The sequence below is a fragment of the Lonchura striata genome, chromosome 7 (assembly GCF_050655825.1).
Source record: "Lonchura striata isolate lonStrDom1 chromosome 7, ASM5065582v1, whole genome shotgun sequence".
NCBI lineage: Eukaryota > Metazoa > Chordata > Aves > Passeriformes > Estrildidae > Lonchura > Lonchura striata.
In genome coordinates, this window is record NC_140709.1 from 7811587 (window position 1) to 7824564 (window position 12978).

Sequence of the window (12978 nt, forward strand, 5' to 3'; positions counted from 1 at the left end):
TTCCCAAGTAGTTTCTTGGCATTATGTTTTTCATATCAGCCACATCTATATTGTGTATAAATTGCTTTGGGATTCTTGGGGTGAAAGGCTTTAGATAAGTGTAAATTACTGTGTGGCCTGTAATTATTTTGAAGTGGTGATTGCTGGGCTGTGCTTTTTATTTGTATTGCAGGGGATTATGATTCTGGTATAGAGATATGGCAGCTTTGGAATTGGGGGAGAAATATGTTCTGAGACTTTGATTTATGTTTTTCCATTCTATTCTTTGAACATAGGTAGGAGGGCAAGAAAGAGAGCACAGACGTTTAGTGAACGTGTTCCTGCAGTGTAATTCATCTTTGAGGCTGAAACAGCAGGTTTATAAACTTGGTTAAGCAAGCTCCAATCTCTTTGCTGATTTTCTTACACCTCTTGGAAGCACTTTTGACAGATCACGCACTTTAATAAAAACATATTTTTTGAATCAATTTGGAAAACATACTGCAATCAAAATAATGGCTGGATTATGTGTTTGGAGCTGGTGTCCTTTTACTATGTGTGCTTGATGGCTGTTACATTTGCCTCAGAGATTGTGAGTAAATGCAATGAACAGTGTTTTCCTACAGGTACTGTAGCTGTCAGCCTGCATTTGAGGCCTTCAGCACCCCAGTAAGCATAAATTGTGGTATTTTCCTGAGAGCAGGATAATATAATTTCTGGATTTATTTGTTAGAAGATTGCACAATTGCTAGAGAATATAAAACTGCATATGAGATTTGGTTATTCCTGACAAATTCTTCTCAACATTGTGAGTCCCACAAGTCTTCAACAGCTCTCTGACACTTACTAAAAGGCTTGCAGCCCAAAAGAAAGAAGAAAGCCTTCTGATATCTCCTTTTCCTTGGTTAGTTTAAGCCTTGCAATATTGACTGGAATTTACACTGAAACAGTTCTTGGTTTGTTGCAAAGAACAGGAGTGGGATCCACACTGTTTTTCCCCACATCATGTTCTACTTTTTTTTATAAGCAGAATATAAAAAGGATGTTCAGGCACAAGGAAATGATTTCTATGCATGTTTACAGGATATTGGAATGAGCAGCTGGCAGTAACATTGTGTCTCATTAACAAGGTAGTGTTTTCTAACTGGTTGGATGTGATCCTTGATGTCACTAAAAACCCTTGCTGTATGTGTGTGAAGGTGTATTGGTGCATGTCAGTAGGAGACAAACACCATTCTAACAAAAGGAAGTAAATATGTTCCCAATGATTTTTGGGCAGCCAAAACTTTCACAGCTTGTCAGCTGAAGTGCAGCAGCAATCATGGTGGCTGAGCAGTGTGGGCTTGTGACTGACACACTTCTGACTGAACAGAAAAACAGAGATAAGGGGAATTTCACATGCTTTCTTTTTGAAAAAGCATCACAAATCTGAAGAGACTGGGAAATTTTACACATGGAGGAAAATAATTGTCTTCCAGAAGCATGTTAAAAGCTACATTTATGGATGTGAGCAATAGTAGTCAAGGGCACAGTCAAGTCTGGTCCTGAACTGTAACCCCCACTGTTGTCTTCATAGCCTGTTGGTAGGAATTATTCTTAAAATGTGAGATTGGGTTTCTCATTCATTACTGGTGCTGTGGACGAGTTCTCTTTTCAAATTCCTGTGGTTTGACTTCTCCCAATTTAATTTATATTTTCTTTCTCACCAGCACTTTCCTTTTACCATCTTGCATTTTAATTTCCTGGAGCAACAATTTGAGATTATGCAGAACCCTTATTTTACCAGGTGGGTTCACTTGCAGCAATCAGCACTGCTGGAACAACCCTGGCAGTTTGGAATGAGCCTCTGCTGTTTTCAGGATGCTCCCTCCTGCCCCAGAGGTGGGGAAACAAAGCAGTGACCTCCTAACAGCCACTCTGGAAATCTGAGCTGCAGTCCTGACATGGTTAGTGCTATCCCATCTTTCACTCTGACTGATTAAAATGATGGGTTTTGCCTCAACAGCAGAACATGTTATGATGGATCTTTGCCTGGACCTGATGCCTTCAAGTGTTTTCAGATAAGGGAAAAGGCTGATCTGTTACCCTGACTCAGAGGTAGTCATAACACATGGACACAAACTAAGCCAAACTGATTAATTCTGTGAGAAAAGAATACACCAGAATATTAACCACTCATCTGTGTTTTTATACATGTGGCAATGAGTTAGGGCCTTCCTCAGTGCCCTGAGAGTCTTGTAAAAATATTTTTTTAAGTTCAGAGACAGGAATACATGTCTTGTAGGGAAAAGAGACTGAGGGCTGTCTTCAGAGGTTGAGAAATCATCCTTTCATTTCTGGTGGCAATTTCTCCTTGTTGTTCCTTGAGCAATCTGCTCTGCAGTGTTCTAGGGAAAGTACTCATTTGATGGTAGATTATCTTTCATTTGTGAAAAAAATTATCATGTTATGTGCTATGAGATTTACAGAGAGTAAAGGGAGAATTTTTGTCTGTTATTCAGTACCACTGAAGCATTATGGAAATAATTATGGTTTATATTTTGTTCTCATTTTTTTTTCCTCTTAGTGATAGTATGCCTCTGAAATTTTGCTTAGGCTTGTATTAACCCAGATAGATGAAGGAAAATGGTCTATGTAGCCTTTTTTTTATAATTTTTTATGTTGTCATTGAGTTTTTGTAGTTTGTTTAATCTGGAAAATATCTTTTCTGCAGTCTCTGAGACCTATCATAAAATCCTCTACTTCCCCACTTCAGTCTCCATTGCTAAAAACTATTACTTTAAAATTCAAACCCTCTAAATAATGTAAAATTTCCTTTTTTTCATTAAGTTTTTCATTCTGGCTTTACTGGGAGTTGATTTCAGGATGATACCTCTACATACAAATAGTTCAGGGCAAAATCTCTCATCCCAAAATAATGGCTCACCATGACATTTGCTTTCATGAGATGCATGCATAGTGCAAATATCCTAGGAGCAGAAGGAGCTGTGGGGTAACTTCTTCGTGTTGAGGAGAGAAAGAATTAGATCATGTAAAGTTCTGCCAGGGTAAATTTGGCAAAGCCTTGACAAGTTTTTGGGCTACCTATTAGGTACATAAATACTTGAAATGCTAGGTTGACTATCAGTGTAGAAATTCTTGTACTGTTTCAAAAGTTTAACTACTACCTGATGTATAACCTTTAAGAAGGGGTCTTGCCTCTGGATGATTTATTACATATATTGAAAATAAGGGAAATGATCCTGCTTAAACGAAATACTCTTGCTTGATATTTCATTCAAGCTCGTTTGCTAATCTTGAACCTTCTGTAACTCCCCTCTGGACTGGCTTTTGGCTATGGTGTCAGCCCAGAAATCCACTGCCCAGGCCTGTCTTCAGTGAGCAGGAGGATCCCTGCAGAGCCAGCACTGGGCAGGGCTGTGATGTTCTTGCACAGCAAATGCTCTGCTTGATGTTCAAAGATTTTAAGGTGTAAAGAAGCACAAACCTGTGCAGAAATTTGATGTTACTTGACACTACTTCTGGCATATCTGCAGTACTCTGGCAGTTCCTGAATGTGACACCCATGGACAGGGAGAGATGGGTGGCTCTGCTCCTGTAAATCCTCACACGTGCAAAAGCATTAGTCACCCTGTAGCTCTTGCATGGTAGGAATATTGAATCCTGTTAGCAGTGTGAGTAATAGTTATGCATGAAATTAAATCCACTTCTCAGATAGATCAGGTTCACCTTCTTCTTTTTATACTGCAATAACTTGTGCAAATGGAAAGCTAAATGAACGAAGTGAGATGGAGCAGAGTGTTCCAGGGGTCTACTATGGAACTCATGTGAGACCAAAGAAAAAAGGATTTTTTTCTTTTTTCCTGAAGTTCTTCCCCTGTGAAGTATGTGTATTTGCCAATATACAGTGTGATAAAGAAAATTAAGACAGCTTGGTGGCAATGTATGCTGGTTTTTTGGATTAATTTTGTTTTCTTGGATAGTATTGCCTATTTCTCTGAAGCCTCATTTGAAAATAGAAAGGGCTCAGGGTTGCTCTTTTCTTCTTGTCTCTTAAAGTCTGGTAACAAGGACACAGAAGACAGACTGGAGGGATCCTGAAGAAGATACTCTTTGCTTGTGGCACTGCCTGTAGTTCATAAGAATTAATTCAGCAGCGCACAGAGACCTGCTAAGAGATGCCCTGCAAAGTGCTGCTCATAAAGGTTCTATCTGTGCAGGTTTTGGGGTGACACATTCAGTACATTCAGGAACAGACCATTTTCTCTTGCCTCTGCTTGCAGTTCTATTTCTCAAAAACCACTTGCTTCTCTTCCCTGGTAACAAGGCAGTTGTATGCAGGCTGTTTTTTCCATCTCTTCTCACAACATACTCCCTGCACTGAATCAACGATATGTGGACATTACTGGATCTATTTTCATGATATGTCCTGTTTCCAGGCAAAATCTAAAAAGGTAATTAATTATTATTGTAACAGGGAAGATATTTTTTTCGTCTTCTTACTATAATTCAATACCATTCACCTTCACAGAAAATTAAGTGAAGGAACCATTGTGCACCAATGGTTCCTTTGTGTACCAGAACTTTTTAGTACACCTTTTGTTTCCAAAAGGAGTTGCAAATATTTAATCTAAATATTTTATATTTAAATAAATGTGAATAAGAACAGAAAGTAATCATAAATAATGTACCCTTATACTTCAGTGGATATTAGCTAGTATAAATGAGGAACATCTAGATTTGCTTCTTCATCAGTTCCATATATTGGACTGGATGTTGTAAGTTTTGAGCATGTCTTTCAGCAATGGAGTGGATTCTCCTTGGTTTTGTTCAAAATTTCAGCTACTGAACCACATTGAGCTGGTTAGAAATCATGCTGCAAAACCTCAAAACAGTAAGCTGTGAGGGAATTCTGGAGTGCTGAGAGGAGTGGGCATACATCCAGTTAAAACAGCACCTGGCAGGGATAACACAGTGCTTTCCCAGTGGCAGAGGTGTCCCTTCACTGCAGCAACCGACCACTGTGGCTTAGCACAGCAGCAGCAGCTCCTGGCACTGCAGCCAGGCTGAAAGCTGGCAGCACACTGATCTCTTGAGTCTGCCTGGAGTTGTGCTTTACTGGAGGGAATTTTCCTTCCCATTCCCTCCACCAGCTGCAGGCAGATTGAAGGCTGCAGGGCACGTGGGACTGTGTATGTGTGAACACGTGTGTGTGTGCATGGCCACAGGGCCATCCATCCTCCTGGAGCAGCTTTTCCTGGGATACCCTGGGCTGTGTGTGAGCTTGCTGGCCATGAGCAGCAGTGCACGAGAGCTGCTGGCCTTTCCCTTGGGAGCTGCTCGGGGTGGTGGATATTTGGGAAGCTGAGTGGAAGCAGGCTCTGCCCTGTTCTGTTTCTGACACACAGCACGGCTCCTGGTGGGTAATTATTCTGAGGGGGCTGGCAGCCTCACAGTCATCCCAAGTCAACCTCCCTTGTGGTAGTAAAACTTCTTCATCCATAAACAGGGAAGTCTGTAATCTGATTATGAATTGGTGTGAATTAGAAATTGAGTTCACTCGTGTCAATAGCTGCCAATATGTGTGAGCACAGAATTAGGGCCTTGGTATGTGGAGCAGCAGTAAGACTAAATTTTATGTCCTTGCATAAGACAGAAAAGAGAGCAAATATTTTTCTACAGCCATAGAAAAACATGTTGCTATGACGTATCTATAATTTCCGATATACAATTTAATTTTTTATTTCTCAGGTTGGTGATTATGCAATTCATGTAATATGACAAAAAAAAAAAAAAAAAGAGAAAGGGTTGTGGGGATTTTTTAAGACCATAAGGCTTAGAAAATAAGAGGCAGGAAAATGTGTGGCTGGGGAACTGTATTGGGAGTTTCTAAGAGCAGGTTACTGCAGGACTTGAATAGTGATCAGGAGCCTCTGGGAAATGCTGCCTCTAGCCACTCGCTGCACTTGGACAGTGGGACAGGCAGACTTTTCCGTCAAAAGCAGGGATTTTCTTTTCTCTCAAACTTTGTGGGTAACTGCTCAATTTTCCTGGCTGATCATGTTGATTTTTTGCTCATTTTAAATCTTTCAGGAAGGAGGCTATTCAGTACACTGAGGGGCTGCTCCAACATGGGCAAGTGCCACCTGCTCTGTTGCATCTGCTCCCTGCTTCAATATTCCTCAGCATATTTTGGTAATCACTCAGTTATTTAATTGCACCCTAAAGGCACTGAAACATTTGAGAACCTCCTTGCAGGGCTAATGTGGATGCTTGCATTAGCAGCCAGCACCCAGGGTGAACTGCATTTTGCTAAGCAGCCAGTTCCCAAAGAAGATGACACCTGTGGAGGATTAGCAGCCACATCAGGGAACAGGAGGGATGGCAGGGAATGACATTGCTGGAGAAGCAAACAACAGAGTGGTGCTCAGGAGGATTTCAGCAGGCATTTTGTGGAATCCCCCTCTATTGATCTGCCTTGTTTCTGGGATATTTTATAATGACAAACCACACACTTATAGAGACTTTACAGCTCCAACCCTTGTTAGGTTCATCCTCTAATTAGGTCCCACCTTGTGAGAGCAGGAGGTTAATCAGCAAACTGTACTTTCTAGGAATGGATATCTCAAAATCTGTAGAAGTTCATTTAAAAACACTGCCAGCAAATTATTGATCTTATCATCACTATCTTTAGTAACTTTTTAACTCAAGTTGCCTTTTCTTTGTTATTATAAGGAAGAGATTTAAGAGGTTTCTCTATTAGCTTAAAGCTGGACTGGGGGCTTGCATGGAGGGTAAGCCACTGTGAAGCATAAAATCAAGCATGAAAACTTTACACAAAGTTCTCATAGGAGCTAAAAAACCACACAGATATTAATTTCAATTAAAATTGTCATGAGTTTATTCTTTAGTCTTAAAGCAGTTCCAATGTGAGATTCTTAAACACAAATATATTTCAAGATGAAGAAGAATGTCTTTATATCTTCCAGGCTACCTCTGCTTGCTGGAGCTCCTGGTGACAATAACTTGAAGTCATCATTTTCTTTTTAGGACAAATGTTTGGGCAGAGTATGGTGAAAGTTACCCTGTTACCTTTACCCAAACAGCCATTTACTCATTCCCTGCTCCTCAACACTCACCTTTGAGTTAAATCATGTCTCATTTTTATGTGAGGGGTTTTTTTTCCTCCTCTATATCCATTAAGTTTCATTCCTGTCTGCATACGACAGAGAGAGGTGAAAGAGCACTGCTGAGCCCCTGATATGCTTTTTAAATGTGGTTTTTATTGCTCAAAATCCAATAAATTTGCTAAGGTGAAGGAGGCTAATGTGAGCAGTCCTGCAGGCTAGAAGCCAGCCCAGATGCCTCACTTGTGGTGCTCAGAGATTATCAAATCTGGGCAGGAGGGACCATCTTGCTGTGCCTTTGCTTTGCATTTGACTTCCTTTGGCAATGACATTATTCTCAGTATCACTGGAGGAAACACTGATTGCTCTCTCCTCTCTGGAGGAGTTGTTTGTACCCAGGGCTGCTTTCTGCAGACTGAACAGATCAGCCTTTTCCTCACCAGCTCCATCTGCAGCAGCACCTGCCTTTGTGTCCAAGTTAAGGTGTGCAAAATGAATTTTTGCTTTGAAATATTGTGTGTGAGATGATTTAAAGCACATTTTCTTCCAGGAAATTAAAATCTTCTGAAAATGAACCCCATTGAAAAGAGCTCTGGCAGATATCTGAAGTCATGATGAGATTTAGAAGCAAAGATGAGGGCCCCCATAGGCCTCTGTGATGATGTTGGGCTGTGACCACAGCAAGATCTCAGCCTTCTCCTTTGCAGAGTGGGATGGACCTTCAAGTAGCAAAGCACAGTCTGAAGTCTTTAGCAAAACTTTTGTTGTATTACATCACTACTTTTTGGGTACATGCTTTGTACATTTTCTTCAGCTTAAAAAAAAATAAAAATGAGTGACAGTAGGGGAGGAAAATGAGACAGAACCATAAAACAAACTCAACCCAGGACTTGAATGTTAAAACTCAAATTTATTTTTGAGCAATAACTTCCTGCACTGGGAGTATAACTTTTGATACGGTAGCAAATACTGCTCAACAGCCTTCCTTTTGAAAGAACAGATGCTTCAGAGATGCCTGAAGCTGGAGTCATGCAGTGAGAGGTTCCAAATCAGCAGTTTCTTTAGGAGAACTTTTTCATGGCTTCTGGCCGTAGTCTGTCCTCATTCTTTGCTTCCTCTTGAGCCAACTTTACCTGCCCTGGCTGCAGTTTCATGCACCCCTTAGAGACCCTAGGAATGCCTTGGTGTGTGCACTCTGTGTCTTGTTTTACTGGGAGGTTTCTCTAAAGTAAAAGTGATTAAAGGATGTTATGCATATACAAAATATTGCTTGTTCATTATCAGCCTGCGGTGTCACAATCTGCTCACAGAGCTTACCAACTTCCATCCCCAAATCCTGGCTTTGGCACCAGCTGTGGCTTGGACCTGCAGAAAGAGAATCTCTGTGTTTCTGGCAAGGTCTGCTCAGGAGTCTGGAGGGTACAGATTCTTAGCTTGTACCACAACCAACTCCCCCGCGAAAAGTTATTTGGGAGAAAATCTAATTAGAGAAGCATTTCTTCTGCTCCGCGGGGAAGCGTGGAGCTGTTGCAGCACTTAAAGAGCGGTGATCTCGGATCCCCGTGCGGGGCCGGGCGGCTCCTGCCTGTTCGCGTCCCTGTGTTACATCAGCACGCCCGAACCCCGGTACCGCAGTGGGCTGGCGGCGTCTGGAACCGAGGGAAGAGGCGGAACGGGGAAGGCAGAAAGGGAAAAAAACCCCGCGGAGCACGGAGGAAAGAGCAGCCAGCACAAACTTTCTGCTGCAGTCTTACTCATCTCGGCTGAGCGCGGCTTTCACAGCGCGGGGCTGACCTCGCTCATCTCCGCGGGGGCGAGCGCGGCTGGGTCCGGCCGGTCCGGGTCCGGAGCCGCTGCGGCGGGCGGGGCGGTGCCGGGCGGGGCGGAGCGGGCCCGGCCCCGCCGGGCGGAGCTGCCGGAGCCGCAGCCCGAGCCCCCCGGCCGCTCCGCGCCGCCGGGAGGGACCCGCGGGCGCCCCGTGCCCGCCCGGCGCCGCCGGCAACATGAACCAGACGGCGACCGTGTCCCACCACGTCCACTGCCACTCGTCCCGGGCCGTCAAGGTAGGGCGGGCGGCAGCGGGGCTCCCCGGCCGCTCCCGCCTCTCGCTGCGCCGGCCCGGGCGCGGGGGAGCTCGGCGGAGCTCGGGGAAGGGCGAGGGAAGCTCCGGCCATGGGGAAGTTCGGCGGAGCTCGGGGAAGGGCGAGGGAAGCTCCGGCCATGGGGAAGTTCGGCGGAGCTCGGGGAAGGGCGAGGGAAGCTCCGGCCATGGGGAAGTTCGGCGGAGCTCGGGGAGAGCCGAGGGAAGCTCCGGGCAGCGGCGCCTTCCGAGCGAGCCCTGCCCGAAGTTGCCGGCGCTCGGGCGGAGCTGCCGGTGCCTCCCCGCCCGGAGCGCTGCTCCGCAGTGCCGGCACGACAGGGGTTCTGCTCCGGGATGCGGTGTGAAATCGGCCTGTGAGACGGGATTCTGGTGGTGTGTGCTCGGAACGAGCCGGCACAGGACGGGACGGTGTGCGTGCTGCTGCTGGCGTGCGGGAGAGTTGGGTGGGTGCTTTGGCCGGGCACTGGGAGTGATGCTGCTGGGGGAAGAGCCGAGGGAATAGCGGGCTCGGTCCTCGACTGCCTTCTTGCCCAACCTCTGACACCATCCCGCCTTTGCATTGATTGAAAACTACTTTCTAGCCGAGTTACTGCACTCTAGAGTGATAGAATGAAATCCCTAACCAGATTGGTATTCAGTAGGAAGTACCTCTGCAGAAATAAGTTTTTTGGGTTTTTTTTTTTCCCTGAAATAAAATAAAAATGCAGTCAGTGACAATATTTGATTAGCGACTCTTAGTCATGAAAAAAAGAACATCTAGAGATTTTACACCGGCTATTTTGTTTCATAAAATGATGTGAGAGCCTGAAGAGTTCACTTCATTGCCCTTCTGTGAGTGCCAGGCTGTGCTCGGGTTTGTGTGGGGTGAGGAAAGCTGCTGGGGCTTCACTCCTCCTGCTGCCAAGTTGAGGGGTCTGGGGTTGGTTTGTCCTCTCAGAAGGAGCAGCTGAACTTCACATCATGTTAGGAACTTCTCAGTTGGGCTTTATCCTGTTAGTGCTGGGAATAAAAATCATGATTTAGAGCTGAGGCAGGAGGGGATTAAAGGTATAAATCTTCGATTAGCACTGTAATTTTTATATAGGTTGCATTAGGCTGTGCAGTGTATGATCAGTAATGCAGAATGTCTGCAGGTTTGGGGGTGGGGAGGGGGTTACCTGTGGCTCTAATGACCAGCTGTGTAAGGTGTAACTGTGTCCATCACACCACAGAACAGCCTCTTAGTTTATGCCTAAATAGGCAAGGTCATGGGAAATGATGAATTACAATTGCCTTGGCCTACTTCAGAGTCAGCAAATATAATCTTAAATTGCTTAAAACTCTTTCATCCTCTCTAGGTCTATCTCTGAAAGTACTAGAGAACAGAGAGCAGTGTGGTACTTGCTCTGGGAAATATTCCCTTGTTATCTTTGGAACAGCCAATGCTAATTTTTCACTGCCAGAAACATTTATTAAATTCATTTGACTGGACTTCTAAGCCAAAACAACAACAACCACCAATATCAATATGCCATTAAAAAAAAAAAAAGAGCCAGAAGAGTCAATAGTCTTCAAAAAGAGAGATCATGAATCAGAGCCTTCTAGACATGAGTCCATTTTATAACCAACACAGTAATACTGATACCATTAGAAAACTGTCTCATTTTTCTGCTCTTAATTCTATGTGTCAGGTGTAAAATGTGATTTATAAATAGTTCTAAGTGCTTCAATGCTGAGCCAATGGGTACTCCATGAGAAAGTATTTACAACTGTAGAGGAGCAGTAACTTCCCTATGGTAATGAGGACCTTGTATTGGAAATTACTTCAAAAATACTTCATTAGTGACCAGACAAATATAAATTTCATTTTAAGCATAACTTCCCAAGAAACAGTGTTAGTTCTAGCAGTTATGAAGATTCAAGAAAAAGTTACAGGAAAACTTCACACCTATTGGAATGAGATCCCTAAAACCTCTTATTTTATTCCTCTTACGTTTCTCCTCAACACACAGAGCTGTGGCATCTCAGCTCCTGTGTGTTAATATCAATTTAATGTTACTTCTCAGTGGTTTTTGGATCAGCCTCTCTGCTCTGTTACACAGCACAAACTTCTGGATTCATGGAACAAGAAGCAGAACGATCCACTTGCCCACTAAATGGAATCCTGCAAACTTCATCCGTACCAGTTCCCTCTCTGAATCCCCTGGGGCTGCAGGAGGGCTGCTGCTGGGATGGGGGGACACCCCTGGCCCTTTCTCACATCCTTCTTTGTTGAGGGATGGGTACAACCTTTTGTGTCCATGGACTGAGTGCACTGCATCCAAAGTAAGTTTGGTGACAGAGAAACAAACTGACAGAGGAAAACGAATATTGAGCAAGGAAAAAAGCTTAAAGATACCAAACCCCTTGGACAAAATGTGAAATCTCCTAGAAAAACCTTTTACCTCTAAGAATTTTTATAGCTTGTTTTGAGATGATTGCAAGCACCACCTTGCTGACACCACTAAGAGCAATGATCTTTCACTCTGAGATGTGTAACAAAAACTCTCAGGGTCTAGCTGGGAATGCCAAATACCTGCCTCATTTCTCTATTGTTACATGCTTGACTCCAGGATCCCCCCCATGGCTATGAAATTGGTTTTATTCTTCACAGTTTTGGCTCATCTTGTCAACACAGCAAGCAAATTAGCTCTTTCAGAAGAATCACTGAGCTTTGTGCACTTCCATGTTGTGTTGATGGACAAATAATTTTTCAACATTCTCTTTCCTCTGACAGAGAAAAATTCTGTTAAAACATTGTTTGCCTTGCTCAGAGGAAAGAAAGAAAAAAACTCTCCGCAATAAGAAAATAGAAAATAATAATTATCCTGGCTAGCTAGGAAAACAAACCAAACATCTGTGTGAAATTTAGTAGGGACTGTGGAATAGAAAAGTTTATGTCTTGCTCTTAACACACTTGTGATTACAATTTCCTCTTACTTAAAAAAAATATAAAGAAGTGGAGTTAAGCTAATATTTCTGTGGCTTTATACATTCTTTAATAATAAAATATTCTTTAACAGATCATGGCTCTCTGCTGTTATCAACCTCATAGTGATCTGATTGCAAGCTGGATCATGGAAATAGTTACTAATTGGCATTTCAGAAGCACATAATTACTGTGTAATATAATATGTATGTTATAACCTTTTACTCTTCTTTCTTTCCTGCCTTCCTTTTACTTTTATTTATTCATTAGCTCTTAGATTGTAAACTATAAAAGGAAAGTGCAGATATCTCCTTAGGAAAAATTCTGCAGCAAGTTTCATTAGTGTCCAGGGACTGTATCAGCAATTTTTACATTTCAGGTTTATTGTAGTAGTGTTTTAGCACCTGCTAATTGGTGAGTAGTGGTGTACTAACAGTTTTCTTATTTACAATTAGTTTGAGGAGCAAAGGCTTTAAGGGAGTTTGTAGTGTTCCCTTTGGACTTCTATGTGTTTAGAGCAAGTAATTTTTTTTTAAACCAAACCTGTGCCTTAGCAGGAAACATCTGCCCACTCCTGCAAACTGCAATTGCATCTCCTCCTACAGAAATAAAGAAAGATTCATCTGTAGCTGTTCCTGGTCATAAGGGCTGCTTGGTCCCACTTTTGGGTTGAAACTCCAGGTGGTTGGATCTTTGAATGCTCACAGGATGTGCACTCATCAAGCCTGGTGGTGACAGGAGAATCACTGCAATCTACCAGCTGCTTAGGAAATAAATCCCTTAAAATGAGAGCAGCGTTTCTGAAATCCATTACAGCAAAAGCA

At 43.1% G+C, this 12978-nt stretch overlaps 1 protein-coding gene across 2 annotated transcripts in view; it reads left to right on the forward strand.

Annotated features, from left to right (window-relative positions):
- Positions 1–9021: 9021 nt before the first annotated feature.
- DPP10 (dipeptidyl peptidase like 10) overlaps positions 9022–12978 on the forward strand; it is a 438809-nt gene continuing 434852 nt past the window's right edge. The window contains exon 1 of one of the 2 annotated variants that reach the window (XM_021548741.4): positions 9022–9169. In XM_021548741.4, coding sequence (XP_021404416.1) covers positions 9110–9169 — 60 coding nt within the window. In that variant the 5' untranslated portion in view covers positions 9022–9109. The remainder of the gene's footprint in view (positions 9170–12978) is intronic. The other variant, XM_085584875.1, reaches the window with a different exon arrangement.